The 27,644-nt window shown below is 55.6% G+C and overlaps 1 protein-coding gene across 1 annotated transcript; it reads right to left on the bottom strand.

Annotated features, from left to right (window-relative positions):
* GPI (glucose-6-phosphate isomerase) lies at positions 1 to 27,405 on the bottom strand. The gene is made up of 18 exons (XM_036108493.2): positions 27,188 to 27,405; positions 26,067 to 26,157; positions 25,654 to 25,722; positions 24,211 to 24,330; positions 19,395 to 19,478; positions 19,119 to 19,265; positions 18,295 to 18,366; positions 17,749 to 17,793; positions 16,478 to 16,531; positions 4,249 to 4,309; positions 3,783 to 3,826; positions 3,518 to 3,670; positions 2,328 to 2,457; positions 2,125 to 2,201; positions 974 to 1,102; positions 674 to 749; positions 522 to 588; positions 1 to 409 (listed from the first exon to the last, which is right to left on the bottom strand). Exons 1-18 carry the CDS (start codon positions 27,307 to 27,309, stop codon positions 274 to 276), a joined length of 1,677 nt encoding a protein of 558 aa, XP_035964386.1. The 5' UTR covers positions 27,310 to 27,405; the 3' UTR covers positions 1 to 273.
* Positions 27,406 to 27,644: the final 239 nt, after the last annotated feature.

The following is a 27,644-nucleotide window of genomic DNA, read 5'->3' as shown; positions in this document are numbered from 1 at the left end:
CTCCTTTGTGGCATCTTTATTTTTCTATCTGGTACATGAACAAAGTGAACATGGTCAATAAAATCAACTGCACCGAAACACTTCAGCTGACTGTAAAACAGAGGACACGTGGACATGGAAGGGCGGGGTAGCAATTCCAGACTAGCTTTCCCCAAAGGGCTTATGCTCCAAGCCCGCAACCAGAGGCTGCTCTGGGCAGGACTGTGCAGGGCATCTCTGGGGAGGAGCGACAAGAAGGACCAGTCACAACACGGACTGCAGCCGGGCATGAGTTTATTGGCTTCTGGCCTCACGCTCCTGCTTGATGAAGTTGATGAGCCCATTGGTGGAAGAGTCGTGAGAGGTCACTGGGCTACTGCCGTCAAGCTCAGGCTCGATTTTCTTGGCCAGCTGCTTTCCCAGCTCCACCCTGCCAGAACAAGGAGAAAGATGGTTAAGAGGAAGGTTCCAGCATCACGAGTGAAATCCACAAGCCAACCCATAGGCATTCTCTACCCGCCCCTTGAGGAGGAGCAACTCACCCCCACTGGTCAAAGCTGTTGATGTCCCAGATGATACCCTGAACGAAGATCTTGTGCTCGTACATGGCTATAGGGGTGGCAGATGGGGCACATTAAGGCTCGACCGGCTTTATCCAATCTACCCTAGGCCAGGACCTTCCCCACTAACTCACCAATCAAGGCTCCCAGAATGAATGGTGTGAGCTTGGTGAACACAATAGAGTTGGTTGGCCGATTTCCTTCAAAGACCTTTAGAAAACACCCAGGAATGTCCCCCGGTAAGTCATCACCCCCAAATCCTCACAAGGGATGTGCACCCTATCCCAGAGGCTGGGATATGCCTATCTGTAAGGACAGTCCCTCCTACTGGGTAGGACAAGCCAGGCACGCCATGAATCCCTACCCAGACCCCACAACTTTATCCTTCTGACTCCAGGATGCCAGCCACAGCCCACTTCAGGAGAGGTGCTGACCTTGTGTGGCAACAGCTTCTCCAAGGCCTCCGGACTCTTCCCCGCGGCCTGCAGCTCCTTCCGGGCCTCCTCTGTCGACTTCCCCTTCATCAGGGCCTCGGTCTGGGCCAAAAAGTTGGCCAGGAGGATCTGACAAGAGAGATACCCGGTTCTACTTGGAAGTCCTGTCTGAGCTCCAGGCACAGGGGCAAGACTGCCTGGCACTTCCCAGGTGGGGTTAGTCCCAGCCCCCAAGTAGAGCTCAAATGGAGCAAGGCGAGGATGGGAGGGCACACCGGACGACACAGCCAAGTAAGTGACAACAGTAACTGCCCTTTAAGGGATACGCATGACTTGCCAAGGACCCTGCTAAGAACTTAGCAATATCTATGTTTTTTTTTTTTTTTAAGATTTATTTATTTATTTGAGAGAGAGAGAGAGACAGAGACAGAGAATCCCAAACAGACTCCCTGCAGAGCGTGGAGCCTGACTCGGGGCTCCATCTCACGACCCTGAAATGATGACCTGAGCCAAAACCAAGAGTCAGATGCTCAACCGACCGAGCCACCCAGGTGCCCCTACCATATCTATCTTATGGTCTTCCCATCTGCTGCTGTAGTAAGCACCATCTTGGCTCCATGACCTTTGCCCCCTCCCTGCTGTTACACCTGTGTGGGCTACATTACATGGCAAAGGAGATCTTACAGATAGAATGAAGGTAACAGACCTTGAGACAGGGATAGGTGGGCCCAATGTAATCACATGGGCCCTTAGAAGTAGAAGACGAAGACAAATGGGTCAGTCAGAGATGCAACAGAAGGGGCAGGACAGAATCGAGGCTGGAGCGGGACGCATCCCACCACTGCCGGCTCTGAGATGGAGGGCACCACAGGCCAAGGTGGCTTGTCGAAGTTGAGAATGATCCCCAGCGGCCATCAAGGAAACTGGACCTTGGTCCTACCCTGAGCAGACACCCAGAGGAGCCTGCTGGACTTCAGACCCACAGAAACCGAGATAAAAACTGGGTGTTGTTTTAAGTCACTAAGTTTGTGTAATTTATTATGGCAGGAACAGAAAACTAATATAACTGCCAACTAATGCATCAGCTCCTAAGCAGCCTGGGTGAAGGCGAGCCTAAGAAAGTGTGAGGAGAGGCAGGACAAGGCTCTTACCTTGTGATGCAAACCCTTCCTTATTGGGTGCTGGGTCTGGACTGGGATGAGGAAGTCACAAGGTATTATCTTGGTGCCTGTAAAGGGTACAATGGTCACCCAAGCGCCTACCCCAGCCCACGGGAGCCACCCGAGGGAGAAGTCTCTGCTGGTGGGCCTTCCACGTCCACAGCAGCACCCCTACCCCAGCCAGGGGGCCCTACCTTGGTGGATGAGCTGGTAGAAGGCATGCTGGCCATTGGTCCCTGGCTCCCCCCACACAATGGGGCCCGTCTGGTGGTCCACACGAGTGCCGGACTTGGTGATGTACTTCCCGTTGGACTCCATGTCACCCTGGAACAGGGACAGAAACCCAGCCCTCTAGCTGCAAGTCTTGCTTTTATTCATGAACTGTGCCCAAATCCTGCCTGGGACGTAGCACACATACCTGCCCTGCCTTGTGTGGTGTCCATAGGCAGGACCCTTCTATCTCCCCTCACCTGTGAGGACACAGGCTCATAGCTTTCTGGCTTACACCACCAAGGGAAGGACCTAGGACTAGGAGAAGGTGGGTATGGAGGTCTGAGGAGGACCTCCCTAAGAGCAGAAATAGGTCACAGTATTTTTAACTAATGTCTTTTTTTTTTTAAATTTATTTATTTAAGTCATCTCTACACCCCACGTGGGGCTTGAACTCATGACCCCAAGATCAAGAGTTGCATGCTCTTCCGACCGAGCCAGCCAGGAGGCCCTCTTCAACTGGTCTCTTAAGAGAAAGGCTGGCTGGGGATCCAGGGTGTAGAGCCTTTGACATCTGCCACCTCAACCTGATGCTGGGCTGTGGGGAGCCCTGGCCCCTTCTTTAATCAGCTTCAGGTGTTGGTGAAAGTCTGCTGTGCCGGCCCAAGGGCTGCAGGGCACAAACTAGGTTCACGCCAAACAAACTGGGGACAGATGTGGAAGGGCTGCCTGGAACAGAATCTGGACTAGGAGACAGGCTGCTTGGTCCCCAGGGGTTCTGGAGATTTGCAGAGGTACAGAAGGCCATGAGTAGCCCAAAGGGGCACCACAGACTGGGTGTGAACTTGCTTTCCTGGAGGGACGAGGGCAGTACAAGCCATAGGGGTCCCCGCTGGCGGCCCCACCCTCTGGCAGGCACACAGAGTGATGGCCAAGGAAGAAATGACCCAGGGGAGACACATGCCCTGAGGGCCTGACAGGCCACCACGATAACTAGTCATGCCCTTCCACGGTGGTCAAACTTGGCTAACACTCATCAAACGGACCCTGGTGACAGGGATTCACCCTGAGATTGGAACACGAATAGGCTTTGGCTGCGCCCAAGGGCAGTGGGGGGAGAAAGCCGCTGGAGGGGCAGGAACCTGACTCCAAGGCCTGGCCTGGCAGCTGGTACCTGCTGGAAGTAGGCCGCAAAGCGGTGTAGATACTGGTCATAGGGCAGCATGGCCTGCGTCTCACACCCGAAGCAGTTGATGTACCAGACACCCAGCAGAGCCAGCAGGACGGGGGCGTTCTTCTCCAGGGGTGTCGTACGGAAGTGCTGGTCCTGAAACCAGAGCAGGGTGGGGGGGAGCTGAGCAGCCACCCTGGAGGGAAGGACGGAGGGAGCTGGACCAACCAAATGTCTCTGGCAGAGAACACAAGCCTCAGCTACTTACCATCCAGTGGGCCCCTGAGAGCAGCTGCTCGAAGTTGTCAAATCCTGCGACACAAAAGCAGCGTCAACAGAAATGGTCATGCCCAGTGCCCTCGTGGCAGTGGACACAGCTTCTTTTTGCAACCAAGGAAAAGCTGACGCTGACGTGCAGCCAGAAGAAACAGGACCTGGGAAGACCTGGGCCTACAGGAGGCTCTCTAACCAGAGTCAGCCTTGAGCGCAAAGGCCGATCTAACTTCACCTACCACGGGAAACGACGGGACAGCAGGTGTGAGGGGTAGAGAGAAAGGCCAACCTGCAAACGCCAGAGAAAAGTCAGGCCCGCCCTCCTAACCTGAAAGAAATGTTCCAGCCAAAGGGACAGAAGCCAGAGGCCTGTGGGGTCAGAAAGGTGTTCAGGGACATGAGACCCCCACCCCTGACCGTAGACTACAACATGGTCCCCCAAGACTAAAACACTCACTCACCCACATGCAGTGCAATGGAGAGTCCAATGGCTGACCACAGCGAGTAGCGTCCTCCTACCCACTAGGAGAGACAGGAAAAGGTGCTGCAGAAGGGTTGGCACACCCCGCCCCCCACCCTCCTGCCACAAAACTTGCCCCCGAGAGCAATGCTCTTCCACAGGTGCAGCATGGAGGGCCTGGGCCCAACCCACCTCTGGGAAGCAAGACAGCAGGCCAGGCGCTGGCAACTCTTTGTGCTGACCAACGGGGCAGACTATGTGGGACTGATCAGAGCCACAGGACTCAGCTGAAGACCTTACCATGGCTGGCCCTGTCTCCTCAGACACAGACAGACCCAGTACCTCATACTTGCACCAGGCCCGGCCTCCTCCTCAGACAGACAGACCCAGCGCCTCATACCCACGCCAGGCCCAGGCTCCTCCTCTGACAGACAGACAGACCCAGCGCCTCATACCCACGCCAGGCCCAGGCTCCTCCTCAGACAGACAGACCCAGCGCCTCATACCTGCGCCAGGCCCAGGATCCTCCTCTGACAGACAGACAGACCCAGCACCTCATACCTGTGCCAGGCCCAGGCTCCTCCTCAGACAGACAGACCCAGCGCCTCATACCTGCGCCAGACCCCACCTCCTCCTCAGACAGACAGACCCAGCGCCTCATACCTGCGCCAGGCCCAGGATCCTCCTCTGACAGACAGACAGACCCAGCGCCTCATACCTGCGCCAGGCCCAGGCTCCTCCTCAGACAGACAGACCCAGCGCCTCATACCTGCGCCAGGCCCAGGATCCTCCTCTGACAGACAGACAGACCCAGCGCCTCATACCTGCGCCAGACCCCACCTCCTCCTCAGACAGACAGACCCAGCGCCTCATACCTGCGCCAGGCCCAGGATCCTCCTCTGACAGACAGACAGACCCAGAGCCTCATACCTGCGCCAGGCCCAGGCTCCTCCTCAGACAGACAGACCCAGCGCCTCATACTTGCGCCAGGCCCAGGCTCCTCCTCAGACAGACAGACCCAGAGCCTCATACCCACGCCAGGCCCAGGATCCTCCTCTGACAGACAGACCGACCCAGCACCTCATACGTGCACCAGGCCCAGGATCCTCCTCTGACAGACAGACAGACCCAGCGCCTCATACCTGCGCCAGGCCCAGGCTCCTCCTCTGACAAACACAGACCCAGAGCCTCATACCTGTGGCAGGCCTCCGCAGACAGACCCAGCACCTCATACCTGCACGAGGCCCAGGATCCTCCTCGGACAGACACAGACCCAGTACCTCATACCTGTGCAGGCCTCCTCAGACAGACCTAGTACCTCATACCTGTGCCAGGCCCAGGATCCTCCTCTGACAAACACAGACCCAGAGCCTCATACCTGCGCCAGGCCCAGGCTCCTCCTCAGACAGACAGACCCAGTACCTCATACCTGTGCAGGCCTCCTCAGACAGACCCAGCACCTCATACCTGCACGAGGCCCAGGATCCCCCTCTGACAGACACAGACCCAGTACCTCATACCTGTGCAGGCCTCCTCAGACAGACCCAGTACCTCATACCTGTGCCAGGCCCAGGATCCTCCTCGGACAGACACAGACCCAGGGCCTCATACCTGCGCCAGGCCCAGGATCCTCCTCTGACAGACAGACCCAGCACCTCATACCTGTGCCAGGCCTGGCCTCCTCCTCAGACAGAAAGATAGACCCAGTGTCTCATACCTGCACCAGGCCTGGCCTCCTCCTCAGACAGACCCACTGCCTCATACCTGTGCCAGACCTGGCCTCCTCAGACACAGACCCAGCACCTCATACCTGGTACCAGGCCCAGTTTCTCCAGACAGAGACGCAGTGCCTCATACCTGTGCCAGGGCTGGTTTCCTCAGAAACAGACCCACTGCTTCATACCTGGTACCAGGCCCCACTTCCTCAGACACCAACAGACCAGCATCTCATACCTCGCCAGGTCCAGCCCCCTCAGACACTGATAGATCCAGTGCTTCATACCTGTGCCCAAACGTCTTCAATACTGACAGACCCAGTACCTCATACCTGTATTTGGTTGTGCCTCGTAGGACACTGACAGAACCGATGCCTCATACTTGCGCCAGGCCCCACCGCCTCAGACACTGACAGACCCAGTACCTCATACCTAAATCCAGCCTTTCTAAACACTGACAGACCCAGCATCTTGCACCTCCAACTAGCCCACCTACCTGGATGCTAACAGGTCAGAATCTACCTGTGCCTGGCCTGGCCTCCTTGGGCAGTGACAGACCCAGCACCTCATACCTGTGCCAGGCCCTGTATCCTCAGACTATCGACCCAATGCCCCATATTTGTGCCCAAGCACACTTCCTCAAACAAGAAAAGATCCAGCACCTTCTACCTGGGTCTTGGCCCTGCCTCCTCAGATACCAATAAACTTGGGTTTGGCCTTGCCCCAGACAGACCCAATGCCTCCCGGGACAGTGACAGTGACAGGCCCAGGGCTCATACCTGATAAATCTCAGCCTCAGCCCCGAGACCTATCTAGTCACGCTTGCAGACTCCACTCTGTATCATCTAAATCCTCAGAAATCCATTCACATCCTTCTAACAGCTTTTTATGGAACACCTACCACATTCCCAGCACAGGCAACAGAAGCAGCCCATGGGGGCTCCCCAGAGATGTAAATAATCATGCCAATAATGAAATACAAGTGCTTGGGAGAATGGAAATACAGCAGTGAAATCAATCATAAAAGGAATCTGAGGCGTGCTTGAGCTTGGATCTAAAGAATGAGCAAGCATTACCCAGGAAAGCACTGAGGGGGGAGAAGCATTCCAGCAGCCGGTATAGCATATGCAAAGGTCCTGTGGCAAGAGCAGCCTTTCTCAACAGTGAGAGAATTAAGCCCCACAGAAAATACTTTCAGGGCGCCTCGGTGGCTTAGTCATTAAGCGTCTGTCTTCAGCTCAGGTCATGATCCCGGGGTCCTGGGATCGAGCCCCACATTGGGCTCCCTGCTCCGCAGGAAGCCTGCTTCTCCCTCTCCCACTCCCCCTGCTTGTGTTCCCGCTCTCGCTGTGTCTCTCTCTGTCAAATAAATAAATAAAATTTTCAAAAAAAAGAAAATACTTTCAATGACTTCACTTCTCAATTCTCCCAAGGATGGTCCAAGGCTAGTACCCTCCTAGAAGCAAGGAAGAGATGCTAATTCATGATATCCATTGGATGTCTTGGGGCATGAGGGCTTAATTCTCTACCGGAAGCCCGTTGAGATAGGTTGGGCAAGAGGAACCACAGCACATTCTAGATGAAAGAAGGGGTGGGAGCTGGAGGGTAGAAGCTGAGAGGCAATGCTGGAGGATGAAGCAGGGATCCCCAGTGGTCATCAGGAACACGATTCTACCCTGGATGGGGAAGGCAGAGGACTGATTCAAGAGCTTCAATCAAACAGGACGAGTTGAAAGAACGAGAGAATTAAGTGTGGCCCAGAGGTTTCTGGCTTGGGTAATGAGATGAATGGTGGGGCCCTTCGCCTGGAAAGAGCCCAGGTTTGGGGGAACCTTGCCAGACAGACACAGTCCCAGGAGCCACACCATGCCTGACACAGGCTCTCAGATCTCACTGAACAGACTCAATTCTAGAAACTGGACTGCCAAGATGTTGATTTTGGCTGCCCCAGGTCATCAGACCTCACTTTTGGGAGCCCAGCAATGCCAGCGTCTGATTTGAGCCTCCGACAGCTCCACCTACAGACAACGATCTCTAGAATTCACTTTACCCACAGTGGCCCTTTCAGATCGCACCTCACAGATGTAGCTCCTCATCAATTCAGCGTTCTGTGCCTCCCCTGCTCTGGCCCCAGACCTCACTTGATCTAACCAGTTATAATCTACTTTTTTCCCACCTGAGTAACTCAGACCCTATGCCAATCAGACCCCAATGCTACAGACCACACCTTGGCCTGGCTATAGATCCTCAGGCTATAAATCCTAAGGCAATACCATGAGCTCTGCCCATCATGCCTGACCAGGGTACTGAGAACAGGAGTTCTGGCTCAAGGCATTCTATCTGTCCTACGTGATCCTAAGGGTTCCTGAGACCTCCCCAGGCCGACCTGGGTACACATACCTACGATGACTCTGGCTTTCCCTTAAGGAGAGCCCATACCTGATCCTACCACCAAGGATCCCACCTGCACCTGACCCACGTTCCCAGGCCTCACCAGCCACACCAGTTATGCATTCCTGGGCTAGAGCATGCCTACTCATTTCACCTAACGAGCCCGGGATGCCACTTGTCCCTGAACCCAGGGGACAAGAACCCATCTAAGATCACATTTATATACCTCTGTCCATGGGACTCTACATCCATGGACTCAAGACAAAGCCAACATGGATGGATGGATACAATGGCTTTGTCTACGAGGCCAGCTCTGCCTACCTGGGTCCCCCTCCAGGACACATAGTGCAGGGTCATACCCCGTCGGAGCCAGGCTCCACGCAGCTGCGCGGATGCACCCAGCTCCACAGATCCGTCTGTGCCTGATCCTGACTCCTCATCTCTCAACCGGAAGACCCAGGTCCACCTTCCTAAGCCCAACTCAGACTCCTCACACCTTCCTGAGAGACCCAGCTCTAGTCTAAACAGGCCTGACCTCAACTTCCCCAGGCCTAACTTGAAAAAAAACGGCTCTCTATCCTCATCTGACTTGGCTCTTCACATCTTGCAGACAGATCCAAAGCTAACCACCGCTGTTTGACCTGGCACCAACACCTCACTGACGAGCCTCAGCTCATCAGATACGAGTATCTCTGCAGACCTATGCTCTAGAGAACCCCCCAACCCCGTGAGACGTGCTTCTCCCTCCCTGTGACTAACCCGTGCTCTCCAAGCCTCCCCTCTAACTTTAAGGCCTGGGTCAGCACACCTGAGCCAGAACCATGTTCCAAGGACCTCACCAATGAGACCCACGGAGGTACCTCCGGCTCCAAAGTCCGTGCTTGAGAGAGCAAGTCCACCTAATGACGTCTAACTTAGGGCTCGCAGACCTCTGAGCCCCACGGTGGTCTGCCTACCTAAAGACCCTAGTGCTGCGGGACTCACCTGTGGCCACTCCACCCACCCAGGCTTAACCTTCCTTCTTCAGGCCTCCCCACGAAGATCCCAGGGTGCATACCCTTGCCTGAAGCCAACACCTGGAAGTCAATCTACCTACCTCACCGACCTCCTCAGACCACACCTGGCAGGCCAGCCCTGCCTATCTATGCTGGACCTTAGTTCCTCAGTTCAGCCCCAACCCTTCAGGCCTCCTCAAGACATTACACTTGGCAGACGGGCTTTGCCCTCCTGCTTCTGACCCCGGCTCCTCAGACCGCATCTGTCAGGCCAGCTCCACTGACCTGTGCTTGACCCTGGGTCCCGAGACCACACCTGGCAGGGCGGTTCAGCCCACCGTACCTGCCTGTGGCTCCTAACACTGCGGCTGCTGGGCCGGCTCTCCCGACCTGCACAGGACCCCGGCTCCTTATACTGTACCCAGCAGGCCAGTTCGCCCACCCGTGTTTGCCCCTGGCACTTCAGGCCACGCCTGGTGGGCCAGTTCTGCCTACCTGTGCTGGACCCTGGCTCCTCAGACCGTACCTAGTAGTCCAGTTCTACCTACCTGTGCTTGACCCTGGCTCCTCAGACCTTGCCTGGTAGGCCAAATCTGCCTACCTGTGCCTGACCTTGGCTCCTCAGGCTTCACTTGACAGACCAGTTCTACCCACCTGTGCTTGACCCTGGTTCCTCACACCTCACCTAACAAGCCAAATCTGCCTACCTTGATTCCACTTCCTTAGACTTCACCTGATAGGCTAGTTCTACCTACCTGTGCTTGACCTTGGCCCCTCAGATCATACCTGGCAGTCCAGTTCTACCTACCTGTGCTTGACCTTGGTTCTTCAGACCTCACCTGGCAGGCCAGTTCGACCTACCTGTGCTTGACCCTAGCTCCTCAGACTGTACCTGGTGGGCCAGCTCTACCTACCTGAGCTTGACCCTGGTTCCTCACACCTCACCTAGCAAGCCAAATCTGCCTACCTGTGCTTGATTCCACTTCCTCAGACTTCACCTGATAGGCTAGTTCTACCTACCTGTGCTTGACCTTGGTTCTTCAGACCTCACCTGACAGGCCAGTTCTACCTACCTGGGCTTGACCTTGGCTCTTCAGACCATACCTGGTGGGCTAGTTCTACCTACCTGTGCTTGATCTTGGCTCCTCAGACCACACTTGGTGGGCCAGCTCTTCCTACCTGTGCTTAACCCTGGTTCCTCAGACCTCACCTGGCAGGCCAGTTCTACCTACCTGTGCTCGACCCTGGCTCCTAAGACCTTCCTGGCAGGACAGCTCTGCCTACCTGTGCTTGACCCTGGTTCCTCCAACCATACCTGGCAGGCCAGATCTACCTACCTGTGCTTGACCCTAGCTCCTCACACCTCACCTGGTGGGCCAGTTCTGCCTACCTGTGCTTGACCTTGGCTCCTCCAACCATACCTGGCAGGCCAGGTCTACTGACCTGTACTTGACCTTGGCTCTTCAGACTTTATCTGGTGAGGCAGTTCTACCTACCTGTGCTTGACCCTAGCTCCTCAGACCGTACCTGGTGGGCCAGTTCTACCTACCTGTGCTTGACTCCAGCTCCTCAGAACTCACCTGGTGGACCAGTTCTACCTACCTGTGCTTGACCCTGGCTCCTCAGACCTCACCTGGCGGGCCAGTTCTACCTACCCATGTTTGACCTTGGCTCTTCAGACCTTATCTGGTGAGCCAGTTCTACCTACCTGTGCTTGACCCTAGCTCCTCAGACCGTACCTGGTGGGCCAGTTCTACCTACCTGTGCTTGACTCCAGCTCCTCAGAACTCACCTGGCGGGCCAGTTCTACCTACCCATGTTTGACCTTGGCTCTTCAGACCTTATCTGGTGAGCCAGTTCTACCTACCTGTGCTTGACCCTAGCTCCTCAGACCGTACCTGGTGGGCCCGTTCTACCTACCTGTGCTTGACTCCAGCTCCTCAGAACTCACCTGGTGGACCAGTTCTACCTACCTGTGCTTGACCCTAGCTGCTCAGACCTTACCTGGCAGGCCAGTTCTACCTACCCGTGCTTGACCTTGGCTCTTCAGACCTTATCTGGTGAGCCACTTCTACCTACCTGTGCTTGACCCTAGATCCTCAGACCACACCTGGTGGGCCAGTTCTACCTACTTGTGCTTGACCGTGGTTCTTCAGACCTCACCTGGCGGGCCAGCTCGACCTGCCTGGGCTTGACCCTGGCTCCTCAGACCTCACCTGGTGGGCCAGTTCTGCCTACCTGTGCTGGACCCTGGGTCCTCAGACCTCACCTGGCAGGCCAGATCTACCTACCTGTGCTTGACCCTAGCTCCTCAGACCATACCTGGTGGGCCAGTTCTACCTACCTTGGCTTGACCCTGATTCCTCAGGCCTTACCTGGTGGGCCAGTTCTACCTACCTGGGCTTGACCCTGGTTCCTCACACCTCACCTAGCAAGCCAAATCTGCCTACCTGTGCTTGATTCCACTTCCTCAGACTTCACCTGATAGGCTAGTTCTACCTACCTATGCTTGACGTTGCCCTTCAGATCATACCTGGCAGTCCAGTTCTACCTACCTGTGCTTGACCTTGGCTCTTCAGACCTTATCTGGTGAGCCAGTTCTACCTACCTGTGCTTGACCCTAGCTCCTCAGACCATACCTGGGGGGCCAATTCTACCTACCTGTGCTTGACCTTGGTTCTTCAGACCTCACCTGGTGAGCCAGTTCTGCCTACCTGTGCTTGGCCCTAGCTCCTCATACCTCACCTGGTGGGCCAGTTCTGCCTACCTGTGCTTGACCTTGGTTCTTCAGACCTCACCTGGTGAGCCAGTTCTGCCTACCTGTGCTTGGCCCTAGCTCCTCATACCTCACCTGGTGGGCCAGTTCTGCCTATCTGTGCTTGACCTTGGCTCCTCCAACCATACCTGGCAGGCCAGGTCTACTGACCTGTACTTGACCTTGGCTCTTCAGACTTTATCTGGTGAGCCAGTTCTACCTACCTGTGCTTGACCCTAGCTCCTCAGGCCGTACCTGGTGGGCCCGTTCTACCTACCTGTGCTTGACTCCAGCTCCTCAGAACTCACCTGGTGGACCAGTTCTACCTACCTGTGCTTGACCCTGGCTCCTCAGACCTTACCTGGCAGGCCAGTTCTACCTACCCGTGCTTGACCTTGGCTCTTCAGACCTTACGTGGTGAGCCACTTCTACCTACCTGTGCTTGACCCTAGCTCCTCAGACCATACCTGGTGGGCCAGTTCTACCTACCTGTGCTTGACCTTGGTTCTTCAGACCTTACCTGGCGGGCCAGTTCTACCTACCTGTGCTTGACCTTGGTTCTTCAGACCTCACCCGGTGGGCCAGCTCTACCTGCCTGTGCTTGATCCTGGTTCCTCAGACCTCACCTGGTGGGCCAGTTCTGCCTACCTGTGCTGGACCCTGGGTCCTTAGACCTCACCTGCCAGGCCAGATCTACCTACCTGTGCTTGCTCTTGGCTCCTGACACTACGTAGTGGGCTAGCTCTGCTTACCTGTACCTCCTCTCAGTTGCTTACATCTAAGACATTCGGCTCTTACCTGGACTCAACTGTGACTTTTTAGATCTCACTGGACAGACCAAGTATTATGAACCTGCCCTGATCTTGGCATAGAGCTTACCTGACAAACCCTGCTGTACGCACCTGTGCTTAACTCATATGGACAGTACCAAGGATACAAACCCGTGCCACATACAGACTCCGTAGACCTTACCTGAGAAACTCAATTCCACATATCTGTACCTGACCACAACTCATCAGCCTTGCAAGACAGCTCTACAAGATAGGCAGAGCTACAGGTGCAATTCTGTCTGCCTACCTTGACCTTAACCTAGGAGATCCAGATCTAGGCACTTGCACTCAATCCTGGCTCCTGAGCTCTCACCTGAGAGACCAAGCCCTACCCTCCTGATGTCAATTCATTACCTCAGAGATCATCTAAGAGATAGCGTTCTCTCTAGATAAACCTTACACGGCCTCCTTAGGCCTTACCTGACAGATCTGGTCTACCTACCTATACCTAAACTCAATGGCGAGACAGAATTAAGTGAACCTAACCATGGTTCTTCAGGTCAACCTACCTCTGCTCACCCTTGGTTTCACAGATGTTACCTGAAAAACTCAGCTCTACCCACCTACGCTTGGCCCCAACTCCTCAGGTTCAGAATACAAACCAGGGCCCGACCTCAGCAATTCAGACCTTACCTATTCGAGATCCAAAAGTACAAACCTGAATCTCACCTCCCCTCTCAAGCCCCACCTGACAAACCTGTTCTACATACCTGAGCTAGACCCAGAACTCATACACCTTCCGGATGCATGCAGTTCCCCATCCCTCTGCCTGACTCTAGCTTTTGTCTTTCCCCAGAGGACCCAGGACCACGTCCAGGATCATCAACCTACGCATCACCAGAACCGCTAGATATCACCTGAGGGCACAGTTCTCACCTGGACCCAATCATGGATTTCTAGTCCTCACTTGTCAGACTCAGCTATGTCTGCCCTTCTTCGGCTCCAGTGTCCTTACCTGAGCAACCCATTTCTACCTATACGTACCTCATCTTGGCTCCTCAGGCCTCCCTAAGAAACCTAGTTATATAGACCTTGTCTGATTCCAGCTCCTGTGACCTCAGACGGATGAGGTTCTGCAGCCCCTGCGCCCCCCCCCCCCCCGGCAGACTCCACTGTACAAACCTAACTTGAACGGACACCTCCCTCAGACCAGACTGCTCCTGGCTGCTTACCTCAGCCTGAGGGAAAACTGGTGAGAGCCCCTTGGTGCCTGAGAGACTTGGGCCTCAGACAACTCACCCTGTAGACGTGGTTCTCTAGGTCTTTATCTACCACAAGCCTCTCGGACTACACCTTACCAATGTAGCTCCTGTCTGTTCTTCACCTGCCCCCAACTCCCAAGTCCTTACCTTTTATAACTCAGTGTATTCCTACCTTTTACTCATCTGGGCCCCTTGAGTCCCACCCCAGCCAGAACCCAGTGCCAGAACCTTGGGCTGGTTGTAGGTCCTCAAAGGCCTCTGCAACCCCTGAACTCTGCTTATCACACCTGGTCAGGATGCCAAGAGCCAGGTAGCTGACGTGACTCAGGGGACTATCTAGGTTTGCCTAATTCTGAGTTTTAATCACCTCATTTAAATAATCAGACACCCATTACCTGACACTCACTTTGCAGAACCAGTTGGACAGACCCCAGTGTATACACCCGTCCCATGCCAGGGACTTCAACTCAAGATCCAGGTTAAAGTACCTGTATGTGACTCTGGCTCCTCAGACCTTATGTGATAGAACCATTTCGAAATACCTGTGTCCTCCGGAATTCACAGACCTCATCAGTACCTTTCCCTGTCCTGGCTCCTCAGAACTCACCTGTACCTATCCTGGCTCCTCTTCAGACCCCACCAGCCAAAGTCAGCTCTCCAATGTGTGCTAACTCTGGCTGAGCCCTGAGAAACCCCATAATTTACTACTAAATTATTATTACTGCCTGATCCTGACACGAAGCTACCCCATGACTGACTCTAACTAACCAGGCCTCACCACTTGTATGTCCCCCTACCAGACTGGCCTCTTCTGATCTTACCTCAGAGCCAGCACAATATCCCTATGTCGGTCCTGACCCTCCATCTCGCCTAAGAGATACTAGCTCCAGAAATTTCACCTGTCCCAGGCTCCTCAGATGTCACCTTCTTGATTCGAAACAATATACATACTTAGCGACCCGGGCAGGACCCTCTTCCAGCCACTGTGTATGTAGTTTGTCTGGCCTGGCCCAGGAGGCCTTCATTGTGCCCACCTCGGCCACTCAGGCCTCACTATCCAGCCCCAGCCCCACATTCATGTGCCCAACTGTCATTCCCAGGCCTTACCTGAGAGGCCTGGGCCTCGCCCTAAGCCGCCCCCTTCCCCATCACCTCTACATGCTGGGCAGTTATGGGCAGTGAGAAAACCCCACACAGGGTTTTGGCTAGCAGGAGACCCTCTTGTTCCTGACCACCACCTGTTGAGGCTCCAGATCCCAGAGAAGAGGTAGCAGGTGCCTCCCCTACTTTATCAGACATGCAACATTTGTCAGAAGCTGCCCGATCTCTCTCGACTGGGGTTCCTCATCTGAGCCACAGGATGCAGAAAGTGATTTGAGTGACTTCTCGATTCTTCCAAGGATGGTACATAATTAGTCCCATTCTAGAAAGAAGTTAACTCATTACACACAACAGTTGCCTCAGAACATTTAGGGCTTAATGTTCTCCCAGACTCCAAGGCCTTTAGAGTTTTCAAAGGAGATTCCATCTGTGGATGCTGCCACCAAGCAAAGAGCTTTCTGTCTAAAGGCCTGGAAACAGCCCCAGTGGGAAAACCCCCAACTGGACAGTGGCCTCCCTGGTGCGCCTGCCCCAGTCACGTGTTAGAACAGCGCCCCCTGCATTCCCAGCACCCACACTGCACCCTGCATCCCACAGCCGGAGCCCCTCTCCCAGGGCCAGCCGCAAGGCAAGGTCCCGCTCGCTGCCTGACACCAGCCGTGGCTGTTGCAGAGATGAGTCTGTGACGACCCCCCGCCGCTAGACTGGCCCCAGCTCGGCCTCTCAGGCACGGTGTGCTCTGCAAGCTGCCTGACAAGGACCCAGGCAGGCCCCAGGCCTGGCGCCACCTCTCTGCCACCTTGCAGCTGTTCCTGCACCTCCTGACCGGGCCTGCCCAGTCACACCTCCTGCCTCACCCTGCCCTGTGGCCTTTAGAGACTGCGGCTGCAAGTTCGGAGAAAGGCCATCACTGAGAATAACTCACAAGCTCAGTTGGGAGAAGGGGGGAGGGGCGGCTCCAGTTACCCCCCCGGGGGTGCTGCTGGCAGACACCCCGGGGAGTGTTGGCCTGGCCCTGCAAGCTCAGCTCGCCCTGCTGGAAGTGGAGCCCTCCTCCCGACGGGGCTGGTCCTGCCCCACAAGCCTCCCTGAGGGCCTCTCAGCCCTTCCCAAAGCCAGGCATGCAGCAGGTGCTCAATAAAGGTTGACCTGACCTCACAGGCCCCTCATCTGTGGCACGGCGGTCATGCCTTGACCCAGGACACATAATTCACCCAGCGCAGGGAAGTGCCTTTACTTACATCCCAGAACTCGAACATGTTTTGAGGGTCAATCCCAAACTCCTTCACTTTGGTCTAAAAAGGGGCAAAGGGAGAGAAGGCAAAAAACCTACGTTAGCTGGATGAGAACAGGAGCTCCAGGGTGCCAGGCGTCACGCTGTCCACGCTGCGGACGGACGGGGTGGGGCTGGAGCGGCCTGTCAGTCCGGGGCAGGAACCGGCAGCGGCCACCCCCAGAACTGGACACAAGGCCAGCTCCCATCCAGCAACACCCGCGGCCTGGTGCCTGTGAAGCCCCTCACACTGCCCTGCGAGAGCCACCACCTGGACCTGTCGGGGTACAGACACTGACCCATGCAGGTCATGTGGGAAACTGAGCCCAAGGCTGGAGCCCGAGCAGAGCGGGGGCCACCTCCCAGGCCAGCTGTCACCCAGCCAGGACACCTGTCCAGCCCTTCCAATAGCAGAGATGGGGACTCTGCCCCAGGAAGCCTTCAGGAGATAACCAATCCTACCCCGCGGGTGCCCTGTCCCCTGGGCACACAGGGTCAGCGACCCCTTATGCCGTCCCTAAGGAGACACCTTAATATGTCCTCCTCCTGTCTCCCCTCCCTGGGCAGGTCAGCACTGGAGGCAGGGGTGGAGGTTGGACAAGAGGGGCAGAGAAGGGGGGAGGGAGTGGTCAGGACAACCTGAGAGTGGTTCCAGTTCTGACACAGCCCCGTACAAAGCCCACCACACAGCAAGTGCTCACCTGGTTTGTTACCCCAGGCACACAGCTCCGCCCAGCCCCACAACCCCACCCCACACCTCACACAGCCTCAGGCCAGGCAGACCGGGACAAATGGCAGGCAGGGGACCGCGTTCTCCTCCCAGCTCCACTGACTCATGCAGTCACCGGGCAAAAAATCCTTCAGTGGGGCTTAACCTCCTTATGTAAGAAATGGGATGCACCTCCACCCCTACCCCACACATCCCATGCGGGGAGAGGCCAGGGGCAGGCAGGTAGAGGCCAAAGGAGGTCATGTGTGTGGATATGTGTGTTCTGGACATCAGTCAAAGCCTGGGAGGTGGACACAGCCAACCGGATCCCTCTTTGGAGCTACAGAGATTTGATGGGAGGATGCAAAAGGGATGGTTTGCAGCTCACATCCCTCACAGGCAACCGACCCTTCTATCCCATCAGCCGAGCCAAGATCCCTAGGCCTGCGAACCACAACTCGACTTGAATATTCTGATAGGCCATGACCTTGACGTGACCAGGACGTCTGGGAGCCCACGTGGGCACTTACCGTGTTGGTAGACAGGGCAACAAAGTGCTTCGCAACTGCAGAAGGCTACAAGAGACAGAGCCAGGTTACACCAAACCCATCCCAGGGGGCCACCCGAGGGCAGTGAGCCTCCCATCTCTGGAGAAACCGAGGCCCTGGGTGGGACTGATTATTCCTAGTCCTTGGCTCTGAGGCTATTAGAGGAGCCCCATGTCAAGGTCAAGAGGACAGAAGAGTCAGAGGCCCATCCTACCCATCCCAGGCACACAAGGCCCAGGTTCCCTCCCCTGTAAAGTGGGTGTGGCAGGGGGGTAGAGAGGATCCTCCCAGGCCAAGGGACCTTGAAGTGCCTTCAGCTAATTTGAGCGGGTTCTGGCACATCTGACATGTCTGGGACTGGCAAAGCCAAATGCCTAAACGAAAAAGCAGGCACCAAGAGAGGCTGCCTCCTGCTGTCAACTTTGGGAGAAACAGGGGACAGCATTAGCTTGGCCACTCAGGTGGATGGGCCGGCCCACCCTGCCCTTCCCAGCACACGCACTGCCCACCACCCACCCCAGCACTCACGTCCTTGGCGGACTGGAGAAACCACTCCTTCGCCGTCTCCGCATTCGTGATGGTCTCCTGGGTGGTAAAGGTCTGCGGCCAGAAGGTACAGCAGTCGGTCCCAGCTCGGGCTCAGTGTGGCCTAGAGCCAGGGCCCAGTGGCAGAGGCCATGGGGGTGCCCACGAGCAGTGACAGTCACCCCACATAACCTCCACCCACCTGTCCACAAAGCCACAGTGAGTGGCTGTGTCTGGGCACGGGCCTGGAAGGGGTAGTACCACCATCCTGGGATTCCAGGACTTCACAAGCAGAGGAACAGGAATCCTAGTAAAAGCCACAACCCCCACCCGCAGCCCATTCCTCCACCACAGGTCAAAGGCCAGAGCATCTGCCAGGAAAGGGGCTGTGGCCACACCTGGGGCTCCCTTCAGCCCAGGCTAGGCTGTGATCTCAGAATTCAGATGGAATTCTTAATATTTTATGTGCATCGATGTGAGTAAACAGGGCGTAAATGACAACAAACAAAACCCTTATGTTATCTGGGCATGGCTCTGCAATCAGAAAGGAGCAGACATTAAGCACAGAGGTTTCAGAAAGACAAGAACAGTCCCAGGCTGGGCACAGATCCCAGAAAGCAAATGGATGTGGTCTTAAAATGAAGGTTCTAACTGACTAGTTCAGGCTTCCATCAGGAAACTGTGTTTGCCACCTGCCAAGAACAGTCTGAGGGCAGCAGGGCTGACCCGATCCACAAAGTACAGTGAGCCCGGGGATAGTGGCAAAGCATCCACCCAGCACCGCCCCCCCCAGGGCTGGGGAGCCAGGCCAGGACCAAGGCCCATACCTTGGAGGCAATGATGAACAGGGACGACTCAGGGTTCAGAGTGGCCAGAGTTTTGGCGATGTGGGTCCCATCGATGTTGGAGACAAAGCAAACCCGGGGACCTCCTGAAGAGTACGGCTTAAGGGCTTCAGTCACCATGAGGGGTCCCTATGGGGAACCGCCGCATCAGAAAACAAGATTCCAGGGCCCACAGAGATGGGGAAGCCAGGTCTCACCCTGGAAAAACCAAGGCTCTGGGTGGGCCCCCTCACCCCACCCCCAGGGAGTCCTCCTCACCAGGTCAGAGCCGCCAATGCCGATGTTAATGACGTCCGTGATGGGCTTGCCCGAGTACCCCTTCCAGTCACCGCTCCGGACTCGCTGAAACAGAGTGGGAGGGGGGGATGCGTTCAGCCCAAAGCCCCCAGAATAAACCGCTGCTCAAAAGCACCCTCGCACCTCAGGTCCAACGTCCAGGTGTTTGCAGGGGCTTCCTGAGACCACACCGGCAGCTCCCTGCCATACTCACCCCCAGCTAGACCCCATTTCATCATTAGCAAAGTGGGGGACAGCCCCACCTCTCAGAATTCGCAAAACAAAGGCAAACTCTCAGCAGAACCTAAGGTATAAGAGACCGAGAAAGGTGAAAGGCCAACTCCTGGGACTGGTCTGTGCCAGGGACAGGGCTATCAGACATGCAACCAGCCCCTACGTGGACCCCACCGATTCCTGTCTCCTGGCATATTTTCCCCTCCTTATAGCACCCCCAAGCTGAATAAGGCCAACCTCTGCACCCACTGGGATACAGTAACCCGTTAGTCGTGTTAAAGGAACCGCCTGGCTTCCTGGTGCTTACAATAAAATGCGAGAAAAGAGAAATAAAGGAAGAACTTTCAAGCAAACAAACAAAAAAAGCCAGGGGGACGCCTAGGCAGCTCAGTCGGTTAAGCGTCTGTCTTTAGCTCAGGTCATGATCCCAGGATCCTGGGATTGAGCCCCGCTTCCAGCTTTGCATTCAGTGGGGAGTCTGCTTTTCTCTCTCCCTCGCTTCTCCTCCCTCTCATGCTCCCTCCCCTGCTCAGCGGGGAGTCTGCTTCTCCCTCTGCCCCTCCCCCCAACTTGTGCGCGCGCGCGCGCTCTCTCTCTCTCTCTCTCTCTCAAATAAATAAAAAAATCTTAAAAAAAAAAAAAAAAGCCAGAATTGTTGGGTTTAGAAATTCCCAGCTTCTTTAGGCAACAAGAGATGCTAAAATTAAGAGATGGCTCCTTGGCAAAGATCAAACGCAGGAAGCTGTAACAAAAAGCAAAGTATGAAGAGGAAGCAGAGGATGTAGCTGTAAGACCTTCCTTTGCTTGGACCTCCAAAAGACCTAAAGTGGTAACACAGAAAACATTTTGGTCAAAGATAAGGCTTCTGGGGCACCTGGGTGGCTCAGTCATTAAGTGTCTGCCTTTGGCTCGGGTCATGATCCCAGGGTCCTGGGATCAAGGCCCGCATCGGGCTCCCTGCTCGAGGGAAGCCTGCTTCTCCCTCTCCCACTCCCCTGCTTGTGTTCTCTCTCTCGCTGTCTCTCTCTCTCTGTCAAATAAATAAATAAAATCTTAAAAAAATAAAAAAATAAAAATAAAAGAAATGCAGGAACTACTATGTTTGTACCTAATTTACATGATGAGGCTCTTGACTCCTGGCTGACACTGTAATGGGATATGGCCTTAGGAGAAGGTGAGGAGGGTATTCTCCATGTGGAAGGAACATGAATCACTGGGAACCTGAAGGCAGGCTATGTAGCCAATTTCCAAGATGGTTCCCAATGGTCCTCACCTCTTGGCATTGCATTCATGTCCTTGTGCTGTCCCCTCCTACTTTGATCAGAGGTGACCTGTACAACCCACAGGGTATTACAGAAATGACAGATGTAATTTCTGATGCTACTTCAAGGTAATAAAGGACCTTGAGGCACTCTGCCCCTCATTTGGGGAAATCAGCTGTCTTGTGATGAGGACACTCAGCCTCTAGAGAGGTCCACAAGGTAAGGAACTAAAGCCTCCCAAAAGCCAGCACTAACTGCTAGCGAGTCATCTTGGAAGCGGATACTCCAGGCTCCATCCATCAAGCCTTCAGGGGAGAGCTAACCTTGGCCAACATCTTGTCTACAACCTTAGGAGACCAGAACCAGCCTGCACAGCCACGGCCAATCCTGATCCACAGGAATGCTGACTTTTGTTGACAGACGCTAAGTTTTGGAACCATTTATTACACATCAACAGAAAACTAGTAAATAGATCTTTCCCAAAACCAATAACAGCCAGCAACGTTTTTTGTTTGTTTTTGTTTTTTTTTTATATACGGCAATCAATTGCCATGGGAAATTTTCCATCAATACAGAAATAAAGTTGCTCAGCTTCTCAACCCTTAACCTCACCATTAAAGTTTCGGTACATTAAAGCATCCCAGAGGGGCGCCTGGGTGGCTCAGTCGGTAAGCGTCTGCCTTCGGCTCAGGTCATGATCCCAGAGTCCTGGGATCGAGCCCCGCATTGGGCTCTCTGCTCTGCTGGAAGCCTGCTTCTCCCTCTCCCACTCCCCCTGCTTGTGTTCCGTCTCTAGCTGTCTCTCTCTCTCTCTGTCAAATAAATAAAAAAAAAAAATCTTAAAAAAATAAAAAAATAAAAAAATAAAGCATCCCAGAGAAGAAAATTGTAGGTCTTTAATAGGATTACACACACCCAGGGCGCCCGGGTGGCTCAGTCGTTAAGCGTCTGCCTTCGGCTCAGGTCATGATCCCAGGGTCCCGGGATCGAGCCCTGCATCAGGCTCCCTGCTCAGTGGGAAGCCTGCTTCTCCCTCTCCCACTCCCCCTGCTTGTGTTCTCTCTCGCTGTGTCTCTCTCTGTCAAATAAAAAAAAAAAAAAACTTAAAAAAAAAAAATAAGATCACACACACCCTTTATCTGACCGGATGGCGTTTTACGACACGTGCCCGTTCGGCAACTTCCACTTTGAACTTCATAGCACATCCTGCACGGTGTGGCAGCTCAATGTAACCACAGCTGCCTCATATCTGCTGGTGCCTGGGACCACACCGTGTGAACATATGCTGACGTCACTAATTAGTCCTCTGATAAATGGGCTCGGGTTGTGTGTTTAATTTTTATTTTATTTTATTTTTTAATTTTATTTATTTATTTGACAGAGAGAGAGAGAGAGAGCACATGCACAAGCAGGGGGAGCGGCAGGCAGAGGGAGAGGGAGAAGGAGGCTCCCCGCTGGGCAGGGAGCCCGACACGGGGCTCGATCCCAGGACCCTGGGATCATGACCTGAGCTGAAGGCAGACGCTTAACCGACTGAGCCACCCAGGCGCCCGTTTGTTTAATTTTTTTTTTTTTTTAAAGATTTCATTTATTTATTTGAGAGAGAGAGAATGAGAGAGAGCACATGAGAGTGGGGAGGGTCAGAGGGAGAAGCAGACTCCCCGCCAAGCAGGGAGCCCGATGCGGGACTCGATCCCGGGACTCCAGGATCATGACCTGAGCCGAAGGCAGTCGCCCAACCAACTGAGCCACCCAGGCGCCCCTTGTTTAATTTTTAAATAAAATTTTTTAAAAGATTTTATGTTTAAGCCATGTCTACACCCGACGTGGGGCTCGAACTCACGCCCGAGATCAAGAGTCACATGCTCCACCGAATGAGCCCGCCAGGCGCCCTAAGCTCAGGCTGTTTTTGATTTCTACCACTATAGACAAGATCATGGTGAACATCCTCAACCCAACCTTGGCGAACTTCTAAGAGCACAGCCACTGGGGAGTGTTCCTTACGTGTAACTGCTGCCACTCAGTAGCATTTTTTGAACTATAAATACCCCATTCGCCTGAGTCAGGTATCTTGCAGCCAGCCGTAAGGGCGGGCTTTCCTGGAAATAGTGTCCCAGACAGCCAGGACCACGCTCTCCACGCAGCCGACCTGAGCACGCACACGTTCGATGAGCTTCTGACGCACGTCAGCTCCACCACTCGCCACCGATGGCGGGGAAGGCCCTTCCCTACACCCGGCACACGGGTGCTGACCGGCGTTAAGGGACATTCTGGAATCCAGATTCCCAGCAGGCTGCCAACCCGTCCTCACCCGCAGGAGTCCCACTCACTTGGCTATGAGGCCTCCAGGATTGATGGCCAGATCACTGCTGCCATCTGAGGTCTGAAGTGGCTCTGAGCCAAAGCAACCAGACTTGGACCAGCCACCGGCAGGGGCCGCTGGTTCCAGGGACAAGCGGCCTAGAGCCCAGATTATCACTTCCAGAGCGTGCACAGCCCATACGTACAATGTGCACACGCACACACATGACCCCCGCACCCCAGGCTTGAGGATGGCCCCTAACCCTTGCAGAATCACCCCTGGGATAGACACTGAGGTAACAGTGGTTGACATGGGGAAATCGCTAGCTGGTCTCTGAGGCAATCCCTACACCACCACCCCCCAACAGGAAAAGGGGGCACGGTTATGAGCATCAACACGGACCCAGAGACATTTCTTACTTATTTGTAAGTACAAATAGGCTACAGAAGAGTAGGTAAAAATGAACCCGTGTGTGTGAATACATGTGCACACGAGTTTCAAAGAGGAGGACACAGATGTACACATACATAGCACACGCACAGGAAGCTTCCAGAAGATCTCACAGGAAACCCCATAAATGCGGCTTCTGGAGAGTTGGCTGGGGGTACGGCCAAGCAAATGTTAACACACTGATTTTATCTAGTTCCAGCCTAGAAAAGGAAGGCATATCGCTAAAGAGATTAGAAAAGGCAAGTCTCTCCCCTACTATCCCACCCCTCAGGGGCCTCGCTTTTCTTTTTGGATCTCCGCCCTGGCCGGATGGTCACCGCGAGCCCACAGGTGTCTAGAGTTCAGCGAGGAGGCTGCTCTGTGGCCGCCCGCGGTAGGTTCCCTCACCACAGGGGCAGGGAAATTCCCTCAGAACACGGGGTGATCCCGCAGACCGCCTCCACCTCAGGCTGCAGTGAGGCCGTGGGTCCTCTCCAAGCAAGGCCCCCAGATTCCCAGACCCACGCGCACACGCATGGCCAAAGGCACGTCCAGCGCAGCAGCGGCCTACCTGGCAGAAAGACTTCATCTTCTCCAGGACCCTGTTGACCTCTGGCATCACATCCTTGCCATCTACCAGAATGGGTGTGTTTGCCCGGTTCCGCAAGGCCACGTGCAGCACCGCCCGATCCTGGGGACGACAGTCAGTGCGTGAAGACCCCCACCCCAGGGCAGCCACCCGGCTGGGGCGGTGAGGGCCCGGTGCAACATGGCCCTCACTCCACTGGACACACATCCCCGAGGTCTACTGACAGTCACAAGGGGAGGGAGACCTGGAGAAGCCCAGGACAAGGCCAGAGGGCCCGTAGCTGTTCAGAGCATGAAAAGCCAGGGACAGAGGAACAGAGTGAGCAAAGGCAGAGAATGGGGACAACACAGCAATAAACAGCTTCAGAGGACCAGGGTTCGTTAAGGCTGGTCTCATTGTCTCCATGAGAGCACACGGTGTTTTTGCCAGCCCCTTCTAAAAAGGACGCCCAGCCCCCTGGATGTGGAGCAAAGCAGGCAACTCAAACGGCCCTCGCCAAGCAGCCCCATCATGCTAACTGCCAAAAACCAAATGCAACTGTAGGCCTGTGACAGGTGCCAAGAAGCTGGCCTTGTCATGTGAGAGCAACAGTCCCATCAAGCTGAAGCCGGGAGAGGAGCCCTTGAAGGAAACAGATCTAAAGACTCCAGGTGGGCAGGAAAGGGATGGTCGCTGGACTCCAAACCAAGGAGAGGCCCACTGAGGTGGAGAACTTCATGCCACTCTGCCCTCACCCTGCCCAACTTCACTCCTGTCCCCCATTCCATAGGAAAATGCACTCCTCCAGGAAGCCCTCCTTGACTGCAGCCTCCCTCAGCCTAGCCCAGCGTCAAGACAAGTGGAGTTTGAAACCTCTGTCTCTTACAGATGTCTCGGGTAAGTGATTTGCCCTCTGAACCTCAGCTTCCTGGGGTGTAAAAAGAGAATGCTAACCCTGTGAGGAAGAGACTCTGAGCACCCAGTGATTATTATGCCCCCAGGCTGCCACAGCAATTCAGGAACAGGGCCCCCAAGCCCTGGCCTTATCGCTGCTTCTTACTGACTCGTACCACAGAGGAAGCGGAGCTTATGTCCTAAGATTCCTCTTTTCACTAAAAAAATATGCAGCAAAGATAGCCCCGAGGTAAGTTTTCTAAGCATGCCTTGAGTAGCCATCTCCCTGCAAGCCTGAGACGTGCTCTCCCCAGGTAGACACTGGGAGCCATTCCACGCTCACCAGATCGAGACGGCCAGTCCCGGGGAGGATGCACCCCACGGCCCTGCAACCCACCCTAGGAAACAGGCTTTCATGCCCCTCGTTAGGCAAAAACATTGCTTAAGAGGAGAGATGAAGACACAGTGTGATGCTGTCAGTCAGATGAACCCCAAAGGGAAGGAAGAGGCCCTGAAGGGTAGGCAGCGTCTGCCGTCCACAGGCCAGCTCACCTCTGTGAAGTTGATCTTCTCGCCGCTGAACATGCGCTCCCGGGCAGCCTCCACACCCCTGGATTTGGCCTGAGAAGAGAAGATGCTAAGGCTTGAGCCCATCCACACTGGCGACCAAGAGCGCAGGCCACCAAGCTCTGGGCTTGATGCAGCCCCCAATGGGGCTGACAGATGGCTGCAGCCTGCTGCCCTCCCCCGCTGCCTGCAAAGGGTCTGCCCTGGGTCCCCTGGGATGCTGGTCAGAACCTGAGCCAGGGGGCAGGAGCTCAGAGCCCTACACTGGCACAGAGGCAGTGACCGAGGTCCACCGAGAGAAGGAAATAAAGCTGCTCAAGGACCCGGGGGCTCCCAGGAGCCCAGCTCGCTTGCCAAGCCGTGGGTCACAGGTCAAGCCCCCCACAGCAGAACATTACCAGGTCCACCAGCATCTGCATCACAGTTTCGGTCACAAGGTTCTTTGAGTAATCCACCAGAATATGCCCATGGTTGGTGTTCAGGTTCAAGCTGAAAAAGATGGCAGAAACCAATGGCCACACCCCAGTTCTCCCCTACCTATTCTCTGACCAGAACTGCATCCAGAAAAAAACATCCCCCCGAGCCACACCCCAAACAAGCCTCAGCTGCCCAGCACCGCGGTGGTGTCCCTCACCTGCCTGCCCACCAGCAGCGGCAGCACAGTGAAAGGGAGCACCCTCGCAGAAGGGAGGTGCAGACCCCTCCTGAGGAGCCATTCCTCTGCTAAACCAGCGAAGACAAACAGCTGGGTGCACAGCCCCTGCCTAGCCAGGGGAGTGACCATTCCCTCCTAGAGCCTCCACGCTGCGACTCTCTCAGGGACGGACTCAGAAGGCGGGGCTGGCCATGGGGACTTCCAGTCCGGAGCCACAGACGCCCCCTCCCCAACACACCCGCACCAGTCACCAGAGCACCCCGAGATTCCTGCCCCCCCCCCAAGATTTCCTCTAACAGACTTCCTTCCATTTCCTGGTCGTTCATGGGGCTCCACACCGAGCCTCTTTCGCAGAAATCATGCCCCCACGGCTCCCTGCAAATCCCCCAGGCCTGCGCAGCCTGATCGCACCCCGCGGACGTCCCCACCCGCTCGGGGCCAGGAGCGGGGGGAAGGCGACAGCCCTTACCCCGCCTCCTGCGTCAGCGAGGGCCCCTGCCCACAACTGCGGAAAGAGTCCCTTCTCAAATGGCAGGGGTTGGGAGGGCGGGGGGGGGGGGGGCGACAAGAGGTGGAGAGAGAGGCCCCTGCAGAGACGCAGCCGCGGAGGAGCCGGCTTCTCATGACTAAGCAGCCCGGGTGCCGAGACCTCCGGCGAGCCCGCGAGCCCCCCAGGAACCTCCTTCAAGGAGGCGTCAAGGACGAACGGAGGCCTGGGCCCCGATCCGTGGCCGGGGGCGGCCGAGGACCCTCGCCGAGGACCGCCGGCCGCGCCGTGCCGACCCCGGGCCTGCACACCTGACCCCGTGCGCCCGGACCCAGCTCCCGCCCGTCCGCGCCCCGCCTGTGGCCCCGCGCGCGCACCTGAAGTGGCTGAAGCGTTCCTTGTCCCCCTCGAAAAGGCGACGCAAGTTGAGGTCAGAGCCGTGCTCGCGGTACCACTTCTGCAGCTTCTGGAACTGCGGATTCTGGGTGAGCGCGGCCATGGCGACAGCAGCGGGGTACACAGGCTTGGACGAGCTTGGAGGAGGAAGAGAGGGTGGGCGGCGCGCAGCTAGCGGAGGCCGGGTGCGCGCAGCGGCCTTTATGGCGCAGGCGCAGCGTCCGCCCCGCCCCGCCCCGCCCGCCCCCCCGCTGTCCGCGCCCTCGGGGCGACCTTGGCAGCATCTGCAGCTCTTGGGCCTTAGCTTGTCTCTCCCTGCGACAGGTCAGCCACTTGGTCGGCCAGCCTATGATTGGAAGTGACTGCGGTAAAGAGGCCGAGCTCCCCATGCCCCGGCCAGCTTCCTTCGTCCATTCATTCATTCAGCACCTTCCACAT

This window comes from Halichoerus grypus, chromosome 15 (assembly GCF_964656455.1).
Source record: "Halichoerus grypus chromosome 15, mHalGry1.hap1.1, whole genome shotgun sequence".
NCBI lineage: Eukaryota > Metazoa > Chordata > Mammalia > Carnivora > Phocidae > Halichoerus > Halichoerus grypus.
The sequence above is the reverse complement of the archived record's forward strand: the minus strand, read 5'-3'. Positions and strand labels throughout refer to the sequence as shown.

What these genes read in the sequence shown, in the direction of transcription:
- GPI (XM_036108493.2), bottom strand. Translation starts at nt 27,309, where the DNA reads ATGGCCGCGCTCACCCAGAATCCGCAGTTCCAGAAGCTGCAGAAGTGG. An exon ending in AGAAGCTGTTGCCACACAAG is followed by an intron (nt 750 to 973) that starts GTCAGCACCTCT and finishes TGTTTTCTAAAG; the next exon opens with GTCTTTGAAGGAAATCGGCC. An exon ending in CATTCTGGGAGCCTTGATTG is followed by an intron (nt 589 to 673) that starts GTGAGTTAGTGG and finishes CCACCCCTATAG; the next exon opens with CCATGTACGAGCACAAGATC.